Here is a 23531-nt window from a genome sequence, read left to right as displayed (position 1 = left end):
GCTTCTGTTGTTGAACTCAAAGGAAACTCCAAGTAATAAAATTGATGCTATAAAGTATTAACTAATAACTTGCCTAGCAAATACTAAGTTACAGAAAGAAGAATTTAGTTAAAAGAGAGCTGTCTCCAATATGACTGGGAGACAGGTAGTGTGTGGCGATCTATTGTTTACGATCTAATAAAGCCACTGAAGATGAGAATGCAAAGCTGGTCATAGCCTTAGAAGCTGGACAGTGTTGGCACACACTTTTAACCCAAAGACTCAGGAGACAGAGGCAGATGGACTTCTGTGAATTCAAGTCCACACTGAACTACATGAGACTAAAAGAGAAACCGAGCTCATGCCTTTAATGCCAGCAAGGGAGAGATAGATAAAATAGGAGCAGGGTCTCAGATTGGGGCAATTAGTCTCCAGCTATTTGAGGATAACATTGCCCCTGCGTTGGCAGAGTCTCCTGTCACTGGCAATTAGTTTCTAGCCATGGTGAGGACAGGATCTCCCCAGCCTTGGAAGAGGTAAGAGATCTTTGGTGGCTTGGCTGCTTTGTTTCTCCGATCTTCAGCTTGTACAACACAATGTGTATCCGAGTTTTTATTATTCATGATACAGTAATGCACTAACAAGAATTGTTAGAAACTGTGGGAAAAAATATTCTGTAGCACAACTGAAGTTCAGGATTGCTGAGGAAGTTTCTGCTAATGCAATTAATTTCCAGTTAGGCTCCATTCCCATAACAAAAGGAGATAACCCAGGTTTACAACTAGCCATTAGGCCTATCCTTTATCAAAGAACATGCTCCAGGGAGTAGCACAGGGTCACAACCATCATTAAGTCCTGGTCTGCCATGAGGTTCTGTGCTCTCATCAGGAAAAGCATAATTCTGCCAGGTGGGCAAGAAAAACGCTGTGGTACTTAACTAATTCTGGCAGTCTCTTTGCTGTGTAAATCTCCCATCTGCCCAAGTGACCAGACTTGCGGTCTCCTTGTTTCTGTTATAACTGTTCAGTGTAACCTGGGGCCAGGACCTGAAAGAGATTTATGGATGACAGCCTGTGTGAAAAGCATAAGCCTAGGAAGGCATATTAATTCTACACCTTTGCCTGATCAGCCACCTTATGGTACAATTGTATCAACATTCTTTATTCTCAGCCAGCATGAGAAGTAAAGCAGGTCCCAGGGGGACCCCGTTTCCCTCCAGTGTCCTCATCTTTTTATCCTGCCTTATCTCTGTCTCTTACTCACAGTTAGGGGGGACTAGCACAAGTAGAGCTTATTGGGTAAAGCAGCAGCAATTCTCATGTGGCCAACTGCTGGAGTTTAGGCAATGCACAAATGGCACTCTATGTTTTTTTCTGACAAAATCATGAAATGTTCCTGCTTGGTCTTATTTTTCTCATGGTCTTAGAATAGTCTGGTTAGAGGTGGGCTTTTTAAGAGATTGTCTGAGATTGTTTGAGAGATTGTCTTAGCATTTGTCTTGAGATCCAGATCAACTTCTGGTGTCACCTACCAGCTGTTCCATGTCCTTTCTCAAAAGCTTCAGCCATGTTTATACTATAACCCAGACCTCCACATTTATGTGGCCCTGTGTCACAATGTTCCCTCTCCAAAAAATAAAGATACAAAAAGCTAATAGATTGTATAAGAAAAAAAAAAAAAAAAAAAAAACAAAAAAAAACATAAAGGGCACATTCTGCCCAGAAAGAATTGTTCAGGGCAAGCTACTGTCCCTGATGGGTAGCTGGCCCCTTGAGAAATGGATCCTCTTTCCATCTCCCGAGTCAAGGCTGAATCACTTTTTCTATTGTCACTAGGTGAGCACTGGACAATGAAACCAAAAAACTACTTTTCTTCCTAATGATAAACTATGGTTTGGAAGTAAACCACAGACCCTTCTCATTCCAGACAGTTAATGCTAGCCAAGGCTACACACTTTCAAGTCCAGTCTCAGCCACATATGGTGAGACCAAGCGTCAATCCAAACCAAACCACAACTAAGTCTTGTTTCTAATACAAAAATTATCTAAACAAGTTCTTAGGTTGAACTCCACGTTATATACATATTTTGGATTTTATCTTTAAACAAATCTTAATCATCAGATCCGCCCAAATCCAAAATGAAGACTGCTCGCTTGCATTAGGAACCTCAATGTGTTTAACACTCATACAAGCAACCCCCGCCTGCTGAGGGTGAGAGTCGCGGGGCCTCCAAGTCTCCAGTGCACAAGCGCCCGCGTAGAATTCAAAGAGAAAGAGGAAGCCGAGCGGGCGGGCCCGGAAACGGAGGCACGCTGGTGGCCCGGGCTGGCGGGCCCCTCGGTGCCACTTCCGGCGGTGTGAGACATGGCCGCGAGCCGAGACCGCGGGGACTTGGCTGTCCGGCAGCTTGTGTTCCTACTTCCAGGTAAACGCGGGCGATGCGTGGGCCGGGAGCGCTCAGGGTGGCGGCGGCGGCGCGAGGCTTTTGCCCGGGTCAGCACCGGTTCGCGAGGTCCTGGCGAGAGCGGGCCCGGATTCGGTGCCACACACTTTGCTGCACATCCTGGTCACGTGTCACACCAGGCGGGAACTCCAAACACGGAAGCGTAGTGAGCAACGCGCGGGTTCCCGGGTGTGTCGTTGCGGGTGCCCGGGCTGCGGAGGGTGGCGGCGGCTCCGCGGCTCCGCTGCCCTGGGAGTTACTGGGTGTCTACAGCTCTGTGTCTAGAGTCTTACTGGATCCAAACCAGAGATCTAGTACTCCTTTGCTTAGCGGGTTTGCTGCTCTAGACAGGCCTGGGTGGCCAGGCTTTAGGGAAGCTGTGTGGGGTTAAGCCGAGCGTGGTTTAAAGCAATTTCAGCGCACAGTGACTGCCGAAACCCCAGAACCAGGCCCTTCGGTATTCCTGTCAGGTGATCAGCTGTCAGGACATGTGGGGGTCTGCGACAGTGGATAGTGGGTGTCACATGAGAAGGGACCTATTAAATGGCAAATGAAATAAATTTGGGCTAGGTGATGCAAGTTAGAAACAGCCATTTTGTAGTAGTCACTAATTTAGGGTTTTAGCTCAGCAAACACAGACCATTTTTACAGAAAATATACTTCCCCAGGGTTACAGGTACCCGGAGGTATAGATTTTTACAATCGTGGCATAGCAACCAGATGCGTACTTCTTTTGCATACACAGCCCCTCTCCTTTGTAGAGGGTTAAACACAGTCAGGTTGTATGGATTTTGAGTATGCAGCTCACCCAGCTGAACGCATTGTGCTACAGATCAGCTATCAGCTCATAACCTGTCTCGAACCCCAATTGTTCTGTCATCAAATTAGTTGTGCCTGTTTGGACGCCTATGCCTTTCTGTCTTCTTTCCCTCAATGTCATTTCTGCCAGATGCATCCTTGTTTTATGTACCATGGTTTTGTTGTTGCTTTGTAATTGCTACCTCTAGTTCTTCTAGTTCACTGTATGCGGAATGCTGAGAATGGATGACATTAGGTGTTTTCTGGTTTGCAACTTTTGAGGAGTTACACTTCTGAGAATAGTCTTCTGAGGTTCTTGATGGAGACTGGCATTCATATCTTTAGAGTGTCTCTACCCTGGAGTGGTAGCTGTTCTCAGGTGCTTGTGAGTTCAGCTTTAGTACTGCGAAATGGTTTTCTGAGGTGGTTGTTACTGATTAGTTCTGACTCCAGCCCCCCCCCCCCCATGCCAAGTGTTTGGATGGTAAAGCAGCTAGTGAGAACTCATGGTTTTAATGGTCCATCAGAGGGCTAGCTGGATACCTTATTTTAATTGGGGGAGGGGACCCTCCCTTCACACTTCTGTTACATCAGTGTAATTCGATTTTCAGAGTTGGGGCCTTATTCTTTTGCAATCAATTATGTTGATACTATGTAGACACACATAGTAGCTGGTCATAGTTTGAGGGCTTTTTGTTTGTTTTGTTTTGTTGGCTGTTTAATTGGCAGTGACTTCATTCTTAAAGTGTGTCATAATCACATGAAACCCAACAATGCAAAGAGTCAAGTATTGAGTGTACCCCTCAACATGATCAGGGTGGTGGTGGTGGTGAGGAGCATTACAGCCTGGATTCTGTTGAAAGCTGAGGCACCTCTCACCTTTTCAGTCAGTGGGCTGATAGTACTGTGTGGTCAGTAGCAGGGGTTGAGGGTTCTGAAACTTAAAACTTGTGCTTCCTGTCTTCTGTTCTTCCAGATGGCCGTTAGTGCCACCTGCAGGCTCTAAGTATGCAAACACGTTTGGTAGCTGCTGTGGTGACTGCCCTCAAATGTAAGGGCATTTGCCTCTTGGGAGTGAGATGCCATCAGTGAATGTTCTGAGACCCAAGAATGTGCCTGTGTAGTAAATTCCCGAGAAGTACTGCTGCTAGTCTGGCTCATCTGGAAACACTCCTTGGAACTACAGCAATGAGGACTGGACCCAGAGAGCTAGAGTGTGGGTACCCAGGACTGAGGTTTCACTGGTGATGAAATGGAGTGCTTGGCAGAATCCAGGATGAGGGCCATCTTCATACTTTGTTGTTTCTTGCAGTACGTGAAGAGTCACCCCAGGTAGCTATGGATTCAAGAGCAAGAGATTATATATCCTAGACCAAGTGCTACGTTGAAGTTGGACCCTTCATAAGGAAAATAAATATCATATAAAAGTTAACAGGGCATTTTGCAGAAGTGGCCTGTACTGTTTGAGAACTCCCTGTTCCGAAAGTGAACAGAGGGTTGTATACATTCAGGGCACAGCCACCTAATCTTGTGATGATACTCCCCCAGCATTCAATTTGTATTCCAGTTGCCTGGAATAGGCATGAAGATTATATTTAAAAGTTGGTTACAGGTCATTTTTTCCTCTAGCTCACAATTCTTTTTTGCTAAGTTGAGAACCCTAGGTAAATAAAGCTGGACCATGCAGGGTGGGTTTATTTCCACAGGCAGATGGGATGCTGCTGCAAGGTGAAACTTCCCTGTGTCTGGGATGAGTGTAATGCCCCTCTCCTGGAGCCTGGGGATGCTACACAGATGTGTAGTTACCCAAGCCATCAACATAGTTGCTTTTGGAGTATGTTATAAGCTTCCAGCCCTTTTTCCTGACCCCTCCCAAAAAGGTAAATGGTGAGGCATATTTTTTTTTTTTTAATACTTGGTCTCTTTAATCAAACTTTTGTGCACTTGTCAGTACTGTTGAGCTAGGTTAGGGGTGAGAGTCACTCAGACTTTGGAGTGAGCAGGAAACTGCCTGTGACTATTAGGGAAGACCTCCCAGGAAGTGTCCACACCCTGGGAAACTCTAGTGTTCTATGACAATAAAAGGAGAGTGGAAATAATGTAGGGCTCATATATGTAGCGTCCACACAAAGTAAAAATGTCCTCAGTTGCCCCCCTGAGTGAGGAAGTTCCCAGATCAAATTGGGCTCCAGCACAGATCTTCAATTCTGGACCCATTTATCATTAATGCTATGCCTTTTTATTTTACAAAAGCTCATACTAAGAGGTACTACTTAGCTTCCAAAGGAAACATCTTTGTACATCATTTCCTCAGGTAGCATAGGTGATGGCTAGTTCTTCTGGAGGCTAAAGGACAGGTGGCCTCTAGGGAAACCCAAGCCTGCCATCATGAACATTCATATACAGTAGCTTTTCAGCTGGAGTGATGACCACAAGTGATCTCTAAATACAGAACACGAATTGAAACTATTGTAAGAAGTTATGGTTTAGAACTATGTTCTCATTAAAAGATTGAAACATCAGATATGGAAGGGAGAGCTAATTTTCCTTTATGATGATGGAAGGACTTTATATTAACATTGTTTCTGATTAATGGCCTTGTAAAACCAAAGAAACACGTCTTTATTGGGGTTGGAGGGCGAGAAAGAAAAGAATGAAACGTAAGGTAAAAGAAGAGCTGCTTTAGACTTTCTCAGTGATCCTAGGAAACACATCTTTTTTCTCTTACCTAAGGGATGGCACATGCTTAACCTCAGGAGAAAAGTGGAAGCCTGCTTTGCCCCCTTTGTGTGCATACATGTTTGTGTTTAGAAAGAAGCCTTGTGGGTTGAAAGCCGCCCTTCCCTTGGCAGGTGGTAGAGAGCCTAGCCAATCCAAGTGTGGCCTTGAGACAGCCTCTGAATAATTCAGTGTGGCTTCTTGGACGGTGGTTCACCATTCCTTGTAGGCAGTTTCTGGGTTGTCCAAAATACAGTGTGTTTAACATTTTCCACATAAATCTGGCTTTGTCTTTATGCAGCATTTCTTGGTGGGGCTCCGCTGACCTTTCTCAGATGGCGGGTGGATCTGCTCCAGGCTGTTGAGCACGTTCTGAAGTGATGGATGGAATCGATCAGTTGCCAGTTGGTAATCTGTTGGTGTAATCTTGTCCTCTCAGTGATCGTTCCAAAAGATGTGCAACAAGCAACAACTTATGGCTCCTACAGCTGTATCCTCTAGGGCAGAATAAAAAATCATAAAAGAAAGTAAATTTTAAAATTTGAATAGCATCATAGGAACGGCAAAGATTTGTCACAACATAGAGCTTTACCTGGGATGTTAGGAAACAGCTCAGTCGGTGCTGAATCCTGACTGTAATGAAAAACACCTGGAGGCTGGTTCGTGTTCTTTATCAATTCTGTGTCCGTGGACAAATCTGCCTCTTGCCGGTCTCTGTTCCTCATTTCTACAGTGGTAGAGCAGAGTCCGTTTTGTGGGCTCGTTAGTGGTGGGCTAGTGTTAATGTCCACTCTTGTCCGCCTTCAGCAGGGCCAGGGACAGAATGGGGTTTTGATAATCACCCCCTCAGTTTAATTTCTTCCTGCTGTGTCTTCCCTAACACCTTCTTTGCTCTTGTGCCAGGTTCTGCTCTGGCTTCAAGGCTCAACTTTATTTCCCACAAAGCCAAGTTATTTGCTCCAGCTCAACTTTTCTTTCTTTGAGTGTTGGTGACTTTTTATCTGCCTGCAAACCTGTCTCCACTCTCTCTGCTTGGAAAATTCTTGAAACCCAGCTTCAAGGCCACCTCTGCACGGAACCCTTCTCACTGGGTCCTTTCTGTTAGTGGAACCTCTTCTGCAAGTGACATATGTGATTATTGTTTTTGTATAAATAAGTATGTGTTAAATTCCTACACAAGTTAGGAGTTGAGGGGAATCTAGGCGTGTTCTCTCTCAGTAGCCATTAGCTTGTCAGCAGTGATGTTGGCTCCAGCTTCAGAGGGTGCCTCTGAGAAGCATGTCATTTTAAGCTTTCTTTATGACTCCATTGGTTACCTTGTGCTGAAGTGGCAAGGGAAAGGGCTTGTGAAATCACAGCTGCATGGTGCCCACCCCAATTCCTTTCCTGAAGCTGTTGGCTGATGCATGAGACCTTTCCTGCTAGAGCAGACTCTCATGAAGGCCTGGGTTTGCTAAGATTCTGTGGGATTGCCCTGTTAATTGTTTATTTTAGGTTTTGGTGGGGGAAGTTGTGGACACAAGATCAAGATCTCACTCTGTAGCCCAGGCTGGCCTGGAGCTCATGGCAATTCTGTCTTTCCCTAGTGTTCCGCCATGCCTGGCTACTTACTTCATTGTTTTCAAACTGGAGTTTGTTGATTTTTTTACTCCTTAATCTCAGCTTTTTATTCATTACTTTTCTGCTTCAGTTATACTTTGTTCACTGTTTTAAAAGAAAAAAATAATAATAATATATGGCCAGTATGGGCATTTTAGCATTACAAAGTAAAGTAAGATAAAAATCCATTGTCCATGATTCTGTCATCCAGAAATGACTTTGAAGATAGCTTTGCAATCCTTTCTTGTGTGTATTGCAAAATGAATTCCACTGTTTTCTCCTTTTTCCATTTGTCCTTATTTTGTTTTTTACATTTTCTCTTTATTCACAGTAGCAGTAAAACTCAGAGCTGCTAGGATTGTGGGAGAGGCCCACACACTCAAAACAGCTGCAGGTTTTCTACCTGAATATTTTTTAATCCGTGAAGAATGTGTGGACCTAAAGAGCTAATTTTATTCACCTTCATCTTCTCAAGGATTACACCGTTTTTAGAAAACTTCCAGTCTTTGGATCGTCTAGCCCTCATACCTTTGAGCACATATGTTTCTGTATTTGATCTTTATGGTGAGCTTGGGCAGCAGTTAAATAAGGCCTTTTCATGGCCCCCGTACATATTGGGAAACCAAGACTCAAAAATCAGGGCATCTAGTGGAACAGTATTTATCCCTAGTGTACAAATGGACTTTGGGAACCCATTCCACATAGAGGGATACTCTCATACTAGACACATGGGGGAGGGCCTGGGCTCTGCCCCAAATAGTGTGACAAACTTTGATAATCCCCAATGGAAGGCCTCACCATCCCTGGGGAACAGAAAGGGGAGGAGATGGGGATTGTGGAGGGGGGTGGGTAGGGGAAGAGGGGAGGGGGAGGGAAAATAATCTTATTTCAAATTTAAATAAATAAAAAAAAGTCTGACTATCTCTCCAACAAATAGCAGGGTTTGGTGACACAGAAGGTCGCCTCCCTCAAGCTCTTCTCCAGGACCCGTGCTTTTCCCCAGGACCATCCTGATGCCATCCTGGTGGCAATGCAGTGTCACAAAAGACAAGGTGTGGCTAGGTCCCCTCTGCTCTGTTTGATGACACATCTCTTCTGTAACCAGGGCCACTTGGTATCAAGTGCTTTAGTCAGATCTGCCCCATGCCCTCCTCCAGAATTGTCCTGTCCTGTTTCCCAGCTAGCTCAAGTGCCTACTATGTATGTTGCTGAACTTTATGATCCCAAGCCAACTGTGGACTTGATTTTTTTTTTTTTTTTTTTTTTTTTTTAATCCCCACAACTTTCTGCCCTTGACTGGCCTATTCCTAGAAACATGACTGTTGGTGGGGAGGGTTAGTCTTGAAAAAGCTTAGCTTTTGCTTGTCATGATCTTGGAGGAGGGTAGTTTTATTTTTGTCTCCAAAGCTTCACAGCAAAGTTATATTCAGAGAAAGCCATCATGGGAAACATTTTCCTGGTGTGTATCCCTCCCCCTTTGATTAGCCTGTGAAGAAACTGCTTCAAAGCTAGGAATATAAACTAGACCTTGATGGTGGTGCTGACATCTTGGGAAGGGAAGGCACATGGTTATTTTTGAAGTAAGCATCTTGAAAACTGAAGAACTTGACACCACGCTGTTTTGTCTTGCATGCCCTGTATTACAGAGTTCTGACATCTGCATTGATGCCTGCCATGTGCCCTCCAGGCATCTCAAATAATTTAGAGTTTCTATAGATGAGAATATAATTCCTAATTTTCATATCATCAATGAAAGTTGACTTTATATGTTTTTAGATGTTTCTTACATCACATAATAAATTTCTGTCATCTTTCTAGTTTTATTTGATCCTGTCTCATTTCTTTCTGGCTTTCCTGGATCCCTCTTCCTCTTCCTCCTCCTCTGCAGTTTCCTGGTATTGGTCTACTGCGTGGCTTGGCAAGCTTATTAGATGTCCCTTCGACAAGCATGTAGGAGTGACAAGACAAAAAGGGGTCAGACAACTTGACACTTACATCATAGGAGAATCAAGCTACAGTTTGTGGATTTTTAATTTTTTGTTTATGGGGGGACTTAAATTGTGGTTTAAAAATATTACCCTGCAGCAGTACTTTCCTGAATTACATTATGACCACATTTGACTTAGCACTGTGACTCTCATGCTGGCATTTGCATGCCAGCCTTAAAAACACCTCTACACGAATCGTCATGTCCATTTTATAGTGAACAACTGAGCCACAGGCAGGTTCGCTGCCTTCCCATGGTTACACTGCTTGGCAATGAGAAGCCTGAGACTGGCGACGGGCCTTGATGAGTCCAGGTCCCCTGGACCTAGCTGACCTCATTGGAGATGATGAGAGTTCCTTCTCTCATCATTTCCTACTGCACAAGAGTGGGTCCTTTAGAGTAATCGTGAGCTTTTACACTTTCCTAATTAATTTATGTTTTTCACCTCTTCCGGATACAAGTAAAAGAGAAGTTTAAGGGAAAACAGGAGCTTCCAAGTCTGATAGGCAGAGAACCAGCCCACTGGATGATCCAGGCTTTTCCAGATTTAATCTATAGGCAGAGTAATTGTCTCTGAGGGATACCAAGTGAGACTAAGGGACATAAAGTCAGGACAGCAGAACAGTTCTTTCTCATGCCTGGTCTCCACATGCAGCAAGAGCCAGCCTTCTGGAAGCCATGAAGAAACCAGAGAAGACAGCGGAAGCCTTTTCAGGTGCTTCCAGCTGAGTCTTCTTAGAAAGCTGGAACTGTTCCCATCCCTCTAGTCAGCAGCCTTGATGAAGGGACAACTCAGACTTCAGACTTAGTTTGAAGCCAAAAAAGAAAAAAGCAATCCCACTCTGAGAGCTCTGTCCCTAGTTGACCTATCTTGTGGCTTCCTGGAAAAATTCCCCTTTGAAGGCACTGTTATCTGACATGACTTGATGTCCAGAGCTTGTCCTCTGGGAGAAGTCCTTTTGCTTAGGGTATTTGTCTGGGAGGGCTATACTGGTCTGGCAAACAGTAATCTGGCCCAAACCTTAAAGCGTAGAGACCCAGGTGTCCATTTGGGGCTTTGGGGATTCCGGCTTGTTTGTAGGGAGTGAGAAGGCTACACACATATTGAAGACTATATGCAGGCCCAGGAAAAGCCTGGGAGTGCCCCAGTGTCTCATCAAATGCCCTAGGAAAACAATAAATAAAAGTGAAGGCAGTAGTTGGAATGTCTGAGTGTTGAAGGCTTGCCCCAACACACACACAGAGCCCCTTAGCAAAGACTTCCTAGACCCGAGCGCTAATCACTAAGGTGACTGAACAGAAACATCACAGCTGGCTATAGAGACTATTGGCTCCCAGAGTTAGCCCAGGAAAGTCACTGAAGTGACTGAAAACCAGCAGCAATTCCTACAAGTTAGGGGAGGGCAAGCAATTTCTGGAATTGCCACATTTATTATATTTTATTTAACTTATAATGTTAAGTTATTTAAAAATACAAGATGTGCACTAATAGGAAAGTATGGCCGGAATGTGAGGAAAGTGTTCAGTGAGACTGCCCTAGAGGAGGTTGAGGTGTTAAATTTATTCTACAAAGGCTTTAGTCAGAGCTTAGGAATTTATTCTAAGAACTAAAGCAAACTGTGTAATGACAGTGTAAGTGTGAAACCTCATCGAGTAGAACAGAATTTTAAAGAACACAGACATCACTTTTATAAGTAACCAAACAATCAAAAGGATCTCCCAGCTTCCCCCAACCAATATCTAAGTAAGTCAACCGACCTAACACACAGGCTATAAACAAACATTCAAAATTATCTGAAATATACCAAATAATTTGTACAAAAGCAGTGAAGTGAATATGGAAGTGACAATTACAGAAGAAAATCTGGATGATTCACAAATATGTAGAAATTAAATAACAGTCCTGATAACCAATGGATCACAGGGGAAAAAATTAGGGGAACTAGAAAATACTTCCAAGAGGCAAGAAAATAAAACATGGAGACTTATGAACTGCCTGGGACAATGCTAGGAAAGTAAGATTTGGAACTGCACATTAATAGGTTCATAAACTAGAAAGGCCTTTTGACCTGTAACCTCACCATCCCCTCTCACCAGGGGAAGAGCAGAGCAGAGCAAGGAAAACATGAGCACAGAAAAGAGGGTAACATGAAGCCAGACACCGGAAGGGTCAGCAAAGCCAGAGTTGGCTCCTTTTGAAAAACAGTCAGCACATCTTTAGCCAAACTGACCAAGGGGAAAAGGAGACTAAATTCCTAAAGTCAGGAGTGAAAGAGTCACATTGCTGCCAACCTTATAGATGTGGGAAGGAAATAGAGTAGGTACTGTGGATGAGGACGTGTTCTCAGATAGAAAGATTACAAATTACAGCTCCAAAAAGATCTTAGTGTGTACAGGGAAGTTTTCACATTGCAACTGCTTGATTAGAGAATTCTAGTAGACATTGAAAATTAGGATTGTTCCTGCAAAGACTTTTTTAAAAAATGGGAAAAGAAGGTGTAGTGTGCAGCTCAGCCTGTGGGGTTAGTGTTACCCTGAAAAACAAGTCAGCTTTTAGTTTATGCCATAAATGCAAAAATCCTAAACAACTAGCAAATAAATCCAGGAGAATTAAACAAACAAACCAACAGAGAGGATTATGTACGAGCAAGTGGGATTTATTCTGAAACAAGTCAGGAGTCATACTGGAATATGCCTTGCTGATAGATTCAGCCCCAGGAAGAGCGTCTGAGAAAGTCCAACACACTTTCATATCAGAGTTCAGCAGTTTACAAACAGGGAACTGTTTCCATCTGTTAAAAAGCCCACAGACAACATTGTAGCAACATATTTCATGTGACATTTTTGTCTGTGTGTGGTGGTATGAAAGTGTTAAGTCAATTGGGGTAGATAATGTATATCATTAAAATTCATCTTACCTATGCTTAAAGTGGCTCCTAGGAAAATTTAGCATACGGGACTGGAGTTTATGTAATGTCCCTCATTGCCTTTGGATACTGCAGTTCCGTGCCAGGGCTGCCAGGTTACAGCAGGTGGGTCCTTCACTTTGCCCTGTGGGGACCAGATGATAAACAGATGAGGGACCAGAGGGATTGATGGACGGGGTAGAGAAATAGACAAGGGATGGGGGGTATATTGGAATAAAACTTCTATGGAGTTACTAGTTTTATTTTCATGATTTTCCAGCCTGAAACAGCAGAAAAAACAAAACAAAAACAAAAACAAAAAAAAAAAAAAAACAAGAGCAGAGCAGCTGAGGGTGAAGGCAGCTCAGGACTGGATGGCTGCTTTTTCTGTTGTGCCTGCATGGAATCTGTCAGTGAGAAGGCATTTAGGGAAGGCCAGCTTAGTGCTTGATTCTGTCCCATTGCAATATTTCAGGATGCTAAGGAGAGCCAAGGTGGCTAGATACTGGTGACATTTGTCATTATGAATTTGTGGTTGTCAGGGTTTCTGGATAGGAAATATATTTATCTTTGAAACCTGCCATATACAAAAGCCGTTCATAAGCATCTATCTGAGTTCTCCTGGCGAGCACAGCAGTTAACATCTCTACAGATCACTTGTCCCTTGCTTTCTGATTGCTGTGGAGAAGCTCTTTGGTGATGCCATCCCACCTGCTCTCTTGGCCTTGTTGTCTATACTTTTGGAATTAGATCCCAGAAAATCGTTGATCAGATCAAAACACAGGTGATTTCTTGTAGCAGTTTCCTATGTGAGTTGGTTTCTCGTTGATTCAATTCAGCAGTAAGTAGTTTTGTGAGGAAATATGGTTTTCCGCACTAACGGGACGTCTTCATTCTGTCTGCCTTTGCATGCTTCATAGAATATTGGCACTTTCTGCATGGCACACTGATTATTTACTTGGCTTGTGCTGTGTGGCTGCAGACAATCTTATAGCATAGCGTTTTAGATTGTTGACAGCTTTGTTACTGACCTTTGTAAAAAAGATAAAAACACTGCTGCTTTTGGAGAGTTTCTAGAAATGTCTTTTTGACTTGGCATTTCAATTTCTTAATTATTTGGGGCACTGGAGGAATGGGGAAGCTGGAACACAAACACTCAGACAGTTTTCTCATGATAAAAAGAAGTGGTCAAAATAATTCCTCAAGTCCATGTTGAAAGGCCAGCCATTGTGAGGTTATGAAGAAGCTGTGTGGGGAAGGCTGTCAGCTGTGAGACGCAGGGATATGACTAGGGATGGGTGACACTCAGGGGTGGGGGACGATTTACTTTGGTATTTTAGAACATGCTAACAGATCAAACTTTGTAATTTACACTTCAGTGTAGGTGTGTCATTCCAGAGAGACTCTTAATGGGGTTCTGACGGTTGAACCTACACCATTGTTTATGTAACCTTAAAACAGACTCATGGATCCAGGGAACAGGTTAGAAGCTGTCAGGGTGAGGTGTCCAGAAGGTCCTGTCTATGTGTGCTTTGCGTGTTCTGCATCTTTTGTGTTTGGTGAGGAAGCATTTAGTGGTGGTATGCCTTCTTACGGTCCTTTTCAAGTGCCTTGGTAAAATCTGTTAGCATTTGCTTCTCTTTTCTTCCATTCTGCTGTGTCTTTATTCCTATGTGTGGTTCTTGTGAGCAGCATGTATTTCTGCCTTGCTTTTTAACTCTAAGTTGCTGCTTATGAAAGACCTGCAGAGTGTGGACCTTCACGCCCCCACTCAGGAAAGATGCCCCCCCCAAAAAAAACATCACTTACGAGAAGCGGTCTTGATGTAAAAGCATGAGGTCTTTCAGACCCTTGACATGTGGATGTGATCGTCAGTGTAGCCGGGGTTGAATCTGCTGTCCTGCTTTCCCTGTTTGTTTATCACGCGTTCTTTGTGTCTTTTTTGCCCTCTTCTTTTGGGTTAAGTGAATATCTTTCATAATTCAGTTTCATCTACTTTATTTTTTTATGACAGATTTGTTTTTGTTTCATAATTTCAGTGACTGCTGTAGAGTTTCTTGTATGTGTATTTAATTGGTCGAGTCTACCGCCAAGTGCTGTTCATCACCTCACATGTGACACAAGAAACTCACTAGATAGTATCCTTAAGTTTCTTTTCTCCTGGACTTAAGCAGCTGTCATACATTTTCTGTGTATTTATGTGAACACTACTCTAAATTATTTTATCAAGCAGCCAATAATCAATCCTTAAAGAGATTAAAATAATACAAACAACTCCCCCTTTTTAGTTGCATGTTCTCCTGTTCAGATTCCTGCATCTAGCCTTACGATCCTTTTGCCTGAAGGATCGCCCTTAGCTTTCCTTCCTTGTGATACATGTGTGTTACTGATTACTTCTTTCAGCTCTTGTATGCCTGACGTTTTCTACCCTCCTCCTTTTCCAAAGGTAGTTAGTTTTTCTGTGGCTGTGCTGTTTTACTTTATGGATGTTTCTGGATTGTCTTTTGCCTTGCTTCTCTGTACATACTATGGTTGCTTTTAAGGTTTTTCTCTTTATTATTGGTTTTGGACTATTGATTATGTTGGGTTTCTTCTTATTTCTTCTTCTTCTTCCTACTCCTCCTCTTCCTCCTCCGTGTGCTTTGGGGTCACTGAGCTTCCTAAATGTGTGAGTTTATAGCTTTCCTCAGATTGGAAGTATTTCATATGTGTTTTTTCAGATGTTTATCTTCTCATTTCTCCTCTTTTGAAAGCTTCCAACACACACACACACACACACACACACACACACACACACACACGGAGGTTTGAAGTTGTCCCAAAGATCCAGATTTCATTTAAAAAATTTTCTGTGTTTTTAGAGTGTTTTGTTACCAAATGAATTTTCAGCTCCTGATTCCTTTAGTGTCTGTGTGAGTTTTGACTGTGCTGCTCAGTCTATTGAAGGTGTCATCTTGGTCTGCATGTTTTAATCCATGTAATTAAAACTTTGACAATCAGAAACTGTAGAAAAACAATACAGACACTTGCTTTCTACAGATTAAAGTAAATCTGTTATAATTAAGTCTTGAAGTGCTGACACTAAGACAGACACAGATTAACAGATCAAAAGTAGAATGTCTACAGACAGACCACAAATGAATTTGAATGTTTAGTATAAAAATTTTCATGGTGGGCTCATTCCGTGAGCTTTGATACAGATGGCCAACCCATTAAAAAATTAAAGTTGGATATCTTTCCCATATTTTATACTCAGAGTATATTCTTCATTGGTTAAGTACAGTAGCCACAGAAAATATAGGAAATATACATACTTGTGAGGAAGGTTTTCTAAAGTATGACACAAAAGACACAAGCATAATGAAAAATAAGATTATACAGATTTATATCTTTTTATGGCAAAATGATAATTAGAAACAGCTAAAATACAGTTACTGTTCTTTATTGTATAAATGCTACTCATAAAATAATTTTTTTATAAAGATGAAAAACCCCACTGAGAAGGTGAGCAAGGAATATGATTAATGGTGTCAGAAATGAAAAATAGGGGTCCAATTAATATTTATTAAAAATGTCTTTCATAGTAATAGCTATGATTTATTTTACATATCTGTTTGATTATGCTAAATGCCTTTGGCTACTTAGTTTAAATTTTAAAAAATATATACTGTCATCACCGTCTTCTAAAAGGAGATTGAGACTGGAGAGAAGACCGTTCGTCAAGGTGAGGAAGCTTACATCTGACTCCAGAGCATGCTCTCATCCCTTCCGCTAGAGCTAAACTAACTCTACTTCAAATTCCTTCGTGGATCCCCTGGAAAACAGCCGTTTACCGAGGGTCACAGGGCTCATAAACGATAAGTTAAACGTTTTAGAAAGAAAGATTGCTAAGTAGAAAAAGGGAGACGGGAAAGTGAAGGCACAGTCTTGTCCTTCCTCAAAGTGAAACTGAACCTAGACTTCTCAGAGTCTCTGTTTCTTTTCAGAATATTTAAAAGATGCCTCAAAGAAGACGAAGAGTGGTCTCCTGTTTGTAAAACTGGCCAACCCGCGCTCAGGTGGGTCTGGCTTCCTCAGGTCCTCTCATCCTTGAATATTGCCAGCACTGTGCTGTGTGTGGAATGCTTGCTTGCCTGTGTCATTTTGAATTAGCTTAAAAGTTCACAGCACCCTGTGGTGGAAAATCAATCTGATTAATTTTCCGAGATAAATCACACTGAACACTGCAAAGGTCTTTTTTATAGTTCTCCACAGAATGCCGAATCGTTAGAAATGTTGGCTACATAGGAAAGCAGCGTGTTTTTCTCTCCGGATATGGGTTGATTTCCTTGGTTTTCTTATGCCAGTTTTTCTTAGTGTGCTTACCCAACACTAGCCTGCATTTATGTTCATTTTGTGTCGTACAGTGAAATAAACAGCCCGAGAGCAAGCACAGAAGACCGTCTTGGGCACGTCATGATTTTGGTTGGTTTCGTTTTTTAGCTGTTCATTCTTTCACTCTAACCTTTTACATGATGATTTTTCTTTTATTAAAATTATTGTATATTGGAGAGCCTTATGTTTTACCGAGTGGTAAGTTTATTTTAATTTTATATTCAGCACATTTTGTTTTGTAATTTTGGGTAAAAGTATTAAAATACACTCAGCTATGAGGTGAAGCTGGATTTCCCTTCTGTGGTCTGTAAGGACCCAAGTAAGCACCTGGTGCCTGTGTATTGGGGCACCCCTGGTGGCTGTGTCGCTGCATAGTCAGGGAGGAAAAGTTGCACCCATCGGTAGTGGGTTTTTTTTTTTTTTTTTTTTTTTTTTTTGAAAGATGTATAACTTAAGCAATGAGAGTAAAACAGAGCAAAAACAAACACCCCACGCCATTCAGTGTCTTTCCTCCAAGTGAAATTCAGCATGCCTGTTGAGACACACTAGAACAGGCAGGGTTGAGATGAGGAATTCAGAGGGTTTTAGATGGCAGTCCCGTTCCCACACACTTAACAACAGCAAGTGACTTCCTCACAACTCCAGTTTAATCTAGATGTGTACAGATGAGTGTTGTTGTATCTTCACTACTGGCAGAGGGAAAAGGACTAAGCCAAGCACGTTCTTTGTCCTGGGTAGTACTCTAGGAAATGTACGGGTGTTTTCTTTCGTTTGGTCCTCATACAACCCCTGTCAGGTAGATCAGTATTGCCCTGTATCCAGATGAGCAAGCTGAGTTGTAATGAGGGTTAGGTAACGTCTCCAGTGTCACACTAGGCATCTGAGTCCAGAGATTTCAGAGGTTGCTCTGCAGTTAGAAAAAGGTTTGATGAGTTGAGGATAAAATATTGGATATGTATCCCTTCTCTCCCCGTTTCTCTCAGTTACTGAGGACTGACCCTGGACCCAAGTTAGGGCTAAAACCTCAGATATGCACAGTCTGTACCCCTCCTGGCCCCACACATCTGATTTGCTGAGGATTGAACCCCAGACCTGGCACGTGCTGGGCAAGTGCTTTACCCCAGACTGAGCTGAGCCCTAGCCCTCCTCTTCTCCCCTTTAAAAGAATAAATGGAAATTTCCATCCTTTTGACAAGGCTTGAAGAGTGTCCTTCCTGTTCTCAGCACAGTGGCCAGTGGTGACTGAGGATGGTGTTCTTGTCTTTGTTCCTATGTATGGGGAGCTACGTGCTGGCACAGGGACAGACCCAGGCCCTAGCTCACACATCTGTTAGAACCATTAGAATTTGGTAGTGTAACAATCAAGGTAAATGACTTGTGCCTTTCACTTTTGTGGTTTAAGTTTAGTGAGGATTATGGAGCTGGAAACTGAATGTCTGTGTTTAATACCTCTAAGTGTTCCTTGGAGTCTGCGAGTGTAGAGCATGACGTTATATGTTGAGGTTCCTACTGGAAGCATTCCTCAGAACTCTAGACAGACTTTTGATGTACATATGTATGTGAGAAAAGTGATGAGTACTGAACACATTTGTGTTGCAGGGGAAGGAGCCTTTTATTTATTTGATATGTGTCTGCAGCAGCTGTTTGAAATAAAAGTTTTCAAGGAAAAACACCGTTCATGGTTTATAAATCAATCAGTTCAATCAGGTAAGTGACAGATATATGTATGTATGTATGTATGTTATTTATGTAATTTTTTTCCCTACCATTACTAACTAAACATACTCCACATCTCATGTGGGTGTGGTTCATTCTCCTGGTTTGAAGTGTATTAGTGAGGAACTTGTCTGTGTATCAGAAAGGGTTTGGACCAAGTGAAGCTAAGTCATTTGTCACATGTTAAACTGACAATTCTGATTTATCTCCTAAAACACCAACACATCCTCTGGCAGGGCTAGATGCCCATGTGCTGTGGAATGCCGGTTGAGTTGAGTTCCTTTAGAAGGGTTTTTAACATATTATTTCCTTGAGCAAAGTGGTACAGTTTCTAAAGCATACTGGAATGTAACAACGGTTTTAAGAAGTGGTTTCTCATGTAACTTACTGTGCCTCTTTCAGCCAGGTTTCCTGTCACTGTCACATAATAAACACATGCCCTAGACTGTCAGCCCATTAGAAGAGAAGATATTCTGTGGTTCACAGTCTGGAGGTTTCAATCCACAGTCCCGTGGGCTGGTTGGTTTTGAAGTAACACATCATGGTGGCACCATGTGGCCAAATCACTCACTTCCTGGCCAAGAACCAAAGAGATAGAGAGCAAGAAAGACCCATGGTTCCCCCCCCCCTTTCTGGGGGATCTGGTGTCTCTATGGGCAGCTGCATCCAAGTACACATGTACGTGTGTGCATATTCACGGGCACACACACAAAAATAAAGATTTTTTTTTTAAATATAGTTTGTGTAGCTGGGGTGTGTGTGTGTGTGGAAAGTACATTATTGTCCCCGTGTCTAATCCTTAGGCAGTGCACGAGTGTTCCAGCTTCTAGTGTTGCACACTCACAGCGGATATGGCTGATAGCTGCAGAACATCAGTCAGATGGAGATGGGAAAATGTAAGGAAGCAGTAAATGAGTCTGGCTCATAAGCCACTCTTTCTCATAGACTTGTTTGTTTTGAGACAGGGATTCTCAGTATGTTTTGAACCTGTCCTGGAACTTGCTCTGTAGACCAGGCTGGCCTGGAACTCAGAGATCCGCCTGCCTCTGTCTTCCTGAGTGCTGGGAAGACCAAGGACAGTCGTCAGGAACAGGATTCGAACCTATGTGGGGAAACCCCATTGGATTTCAAGTCCAATGGCTAACCACTCAGCCACCGTGACTCCCCTCATAGACTTTTTTAAAGAACAGTTTTGTTCTAAATGCATTCCTTAAAAGAAAGAGTAGTCATGACTACCAGGAGGTTGTTATTCAGCCCAGGAACTTGGTTCTCATTCCTGCAGATAATGGATGCATCATGTAAAATGATCTCAGAAGTTCTGATAGGTTGTTTGCTGAACGTGTACTTTTCAGAGTAGTCTAACAGTTCCATAAAGCCGCCTCCTTCATTATTTGCTTACTGCAAACACACACACAATTTAGGCTAAGGTTTCTTGACATCTATAGATAGGTTGCTTTGTTAGATATTAAAAACAAGCACATGTCTTTCCTGAAACCAAATGTAAAAGGTTGGATAGAGGCAAGAGACCTGCTTATAGTTTCCTTGATGATTGCACCTTTCCTGGTGGAAGAGTGTGGAAAGGAGGGCCTTGGGACTGAGAGAGGAAAGAGGCAGAACTCTCTTTGGAGGACAGTTTTCACTTGGCTGGTGTAGGACTGCCGCTCACTCTGTCTGCTCAGGCAGGGCATCATCTGGGGTGGTGGACTACACAGGAAGCCTTACTCATCATTTGCAGTTAGTAACCTCATGCCCCAATAGAAGCTCTGCTCCAGAGCATGCTGGGCTTTCCCAGGGTTCCACCCTCATGCACAGGAGGTAGTGGGGTCCGTAGTTTTACAGACAGGCTGATACAGCTTCCTGAGCTCTCCAGCTTACAGTTCTCCATGTTTCCCCACACCGCTATGCTCTCCAGTGAGGCATTTAGAAAATGATTCCATAGTTGAAATGAAAAGTCAGAGGTGATTTCCAACATGTAGCTGTCTTTATTGGGGATTTGTAGCTGTTTGGAGTAAAAGCTCATGGTGTGTGTGCCTCTTGACAGCCTAGACTGCAAAAGGCAATCTAAGGGTGGTCAGACATGAATCTAACTCCAGGAAGTGGGAGCATTTAAACCAAGATATTTCTTGACTCTGATGGAAAGCACAAGCTGCTGCACATGCTGCCAGATGGGTAGATGTCACAGGCATGTGCAATAACGAATGTGGGGTTTCACATACAGCTCACCCTGAGAGATGGAAAAGCCAGCTGGTCCTTGGAAGACATACACCTCTCTTTGTCCTTTTTGTCTGCAGGGGGGCTTCTCCACTTTGCAACACCCATGGATCCTCTGTTTCTGCTCCTTCACTACCTCATAAAGGCTGGCAAAGAGGTGAGTGTCCCACTGGGGTGATTGCAGGGAGGGGCAGAAGACATCGCTTGCTTCTCCTTTTCACAGTGCACTTCAGCTATTAGAATATGTGCCCCGTGTGTACTGGTGTGGGCCAGAACACCCTGCCTGCCCCCAAGAAGCAGCACTGAAGTGGTGATTGGATTTGCTACTTGGGTCACTGTGACCTCAGTGGCCTAGCATGCCACTACGTACCTCAGTGGTAGCCATGACTAGCAATGAAAACCTTTAACCACTAAGTGCTTAGATGTGAATGCTAAGAATTTGGCCAGGAGATTTACCTTCGTATGTGAAAGTGTGAGACATAGGTAAGCTGGACTGTGACTAGGATAAAGCTAATGGGGAAGCTAAATATGGTTGGGACTTGAGCATCCAGAGCAAAAGCTCTAATTTCTCTCAGGACTCCATCTCTTGGGGCTTCCCTGGTGATGTCTGTGCTTTGAGGTACAACCGCAGTAACTGGATAAGCACACTTCCTCACACCAGTACAACCACAAAAACGTACTTCCTCACACACAGCAGTGATAACTGCATGCAGGATGCAGATTTAAATAAAATTCATTGCTTTCACTCTTGAGCAAGAATATTGTCTTTCGTTTGTTTCGTTGGTTTTTTTGCTTTTGTTATCGTTGTTGTTCGTTTTAATGTTGTTCGTTTATGTGAATGTGTGAGCATGCGTGTACAGTATGTGTGCCTGATACTCATGGAGGCCAGAAGAGAGCCTCACAGCTCTGAAAACTGGAGCTACAGGCAACTGCTAACCACCATGTAGGTGCGAGGAACTGAATCTGGGTCCTCTACAAGATTAGCGAATGTTCTTGATCTCTGAGCCTTTTCTCTAGCCCCACTGAAACTAGCAATTTCAAAACTGCAAGCATATAGTGTATCCTGGGGGCATTTCGTGTCTCTGCATTAACTCCAGGTAAGGAGCCCAGGTTTGCCCAACGCTTCAGTTAGTAACATCATGTGTCAACCTGATTCAAGTTCAGGCAGCCTCTTAGAATATTATGAATACAGATTTGGGCTTGGGGACCTCTTAAAGGGGAATTAGGGACACTCAAGTGTCCATCAATCAACTTGAAAATTTTTGAGCTCACTACTTTAATGAGTGTTGCCTTAGGGCAATCTATATTTTTTGGATTCTTCATATTTGCATATAAAGTAAATGATTATGGTTCATTTTATTTGGTCTCTAAATCAAACTCTCAAAACTTTATTTTGTATGTTGATCGATTTTAAGTTATTATAAATACCAAAAAATCATAAAACTCACCCAAAGCTTTTATTCCTGCTTTCCCTTGGTACACTTCCTTCTGTCTTTTTATAGTACATTAGTGGAGTCCTGCCCCACAGCTGACTCACTCTGCTCTTATCTAAAAGCTGCCATAATAGCCAATATATTGGGGTACACAACAGTGAGGCTATTGAGCCTCGTGTCTCTAAGCCACAATGGTGGTTCTGGTTATTGCCAGGAAGCTGTAGGAGGATCCAGGGATGGCTTTGAAAACTTCATGTGGGTCACAAGGGTGGTGTTTTCTTGGGTAAATTAACAGGGAGAAAGACACTGGTTACTTGCATCCTTAGTATACAGCACTGCCTTCCCGGGCCCCCTGAGATGCTGTGTGGTAAATTCAAGGTGACAGATGGAGAGTGATGCTCACCAGAGCCACTATGCTCTTTTTCCTAAGTCCTGGAAGTGGAAACACATAGGTGTCTAGTATTTTTTCCCTATATTTTAGATGGGGTCATATCTAAGTTAGTTATTAAAATATTGTCCCTAGTTTTTAATTCGACCTGTTCTTTTTAAATCACAACCTTTAACACTAACCTCTTATTGACTATATTTAAAACAGATTTTTATTTTGCTTTTTTATGTACATGTAGCAAAGGAAGTAAGAATGTAATAGCAATGATAAAACTTCTATCATGACCGTGGTACCATACATGTCAGTACTGTTTAAAGCAACCAAGTATAAAAATACTGGTTAATCATGGAAGACTAACTTTTAAAGTCAAAACCTAAAGACCATAACACTGGGGATCCTGGGTTAGGCAGAAGACTTTTTCAGCCAGGCATTTCTTGCCTCTTTTAGCCTAATGGAAAAATATAACGTGTACTGTGAAAGAAAGAAGAGGATTCACCTTGAAAACCAGAAAATCGATCAGTCACACGTCTGCCTTTAGAAGTTTGGTCACAGAAACAGAGAAGCAGAGATGGGACCCGGACATGCAATGCATCCATTCCTAAGCCTGGCTCCCATATCAGGAGAACGTCTTCATCAGATACGCTTTCCCTCTGCCATTAGTAAAGTTAAGAGAAACTACATCTGGGATCATCTGCATAGCTCACCCGACAGCTGTGTCAGTTTGTCTGTGTGATCATGTTTTAGCCTGTCTATGTCTCTGTACTTACATCATAGTTGCCTTTTTCTTTGGCAGCCTCCACTGATGGCTCCCGGAGGAATGGGTTCACTTTGGAAATTTTTCTTTTTGGAGTAGGGGCCTTTTGGTTTGGTTTGGTTTGTTTTCTTCAGCCCTGGAGGGGAGCAGATAATATATTCCAGGTCTGGTCTATCTGGGCTTGTTCTAGGCCTGTGTGACAGTGGGTACGTCTGCTCTGTGACC

The 23531-nt window shown here is 42.8% G+C and overlaps 2 protein-coding genes and 1 non-coding gene across 3 annotated transcripts in view; 2 read left to right on the top strand and 1 right to left on the bottom strand.

Annotated features, from left to right (window-relative positions):
- The window catches only part of LOC127230298 (GTP-binding nuclear protein Ran), a 1116469-nt gene that overhangs the window by 875604 nt on the left and 217334 nt on the right, over window positions 1-23531 (top strand). The gene's annotated exons all lie outside the window — the stretch shown is intronic.
- Rnaseh2b (ribonuclease H2 subunit B) overlaps window positions 2282-23531 on the top strand; it is a 41984-nt gene continuing 20734 nt past the window's right edge. Inside the window, exons 1-4 of the mRNA XM_051195556.1 lie at window positions 2282-2404; window positions 16417-16488; window positions 18404-18511; window positions 20812-20888. Of these exons, the coding sequence (XP_051051513.1) occupies window positions 2344-2404; window positions 16417-16488; window positions 18404-18511; window positions 20812-20888 (318 nt within the window). The 5' untranslated portion in view covers window positions 2282-2343. The remainder of the gene's footprint in view (window positions 2405-16416; window positions 16489-18403; window positions 18512-20811; window positions 20889-23531) is intronic.
- Trnas-uga (transfer RNA serine (anticodon UGA)) lies at window positions 19602-19682 on the bottom strand. The gene has a single exon. It is a non-coding gene; the product is annotated as a tRNA-Ser (tRNA).

Source organism: Phodopus roborovskii, unplaced genomic scaffold (assembly GCF_943737965.1).
Source record: "Phodopus roborovskii unplaced genomic scaffold, PHOROB, whole genome shotgun sequence".
Taxonomy (NCBI): domain Eukaryota; kingdom Metazoa; phylum Chordata; class Mammalia; order Rodentia; family Cricetidae; genus Phodopus; species Phodopus roborovskii.
This window is presented reverse-complemented; position numbering and strand designations above follow the sequence as displayed.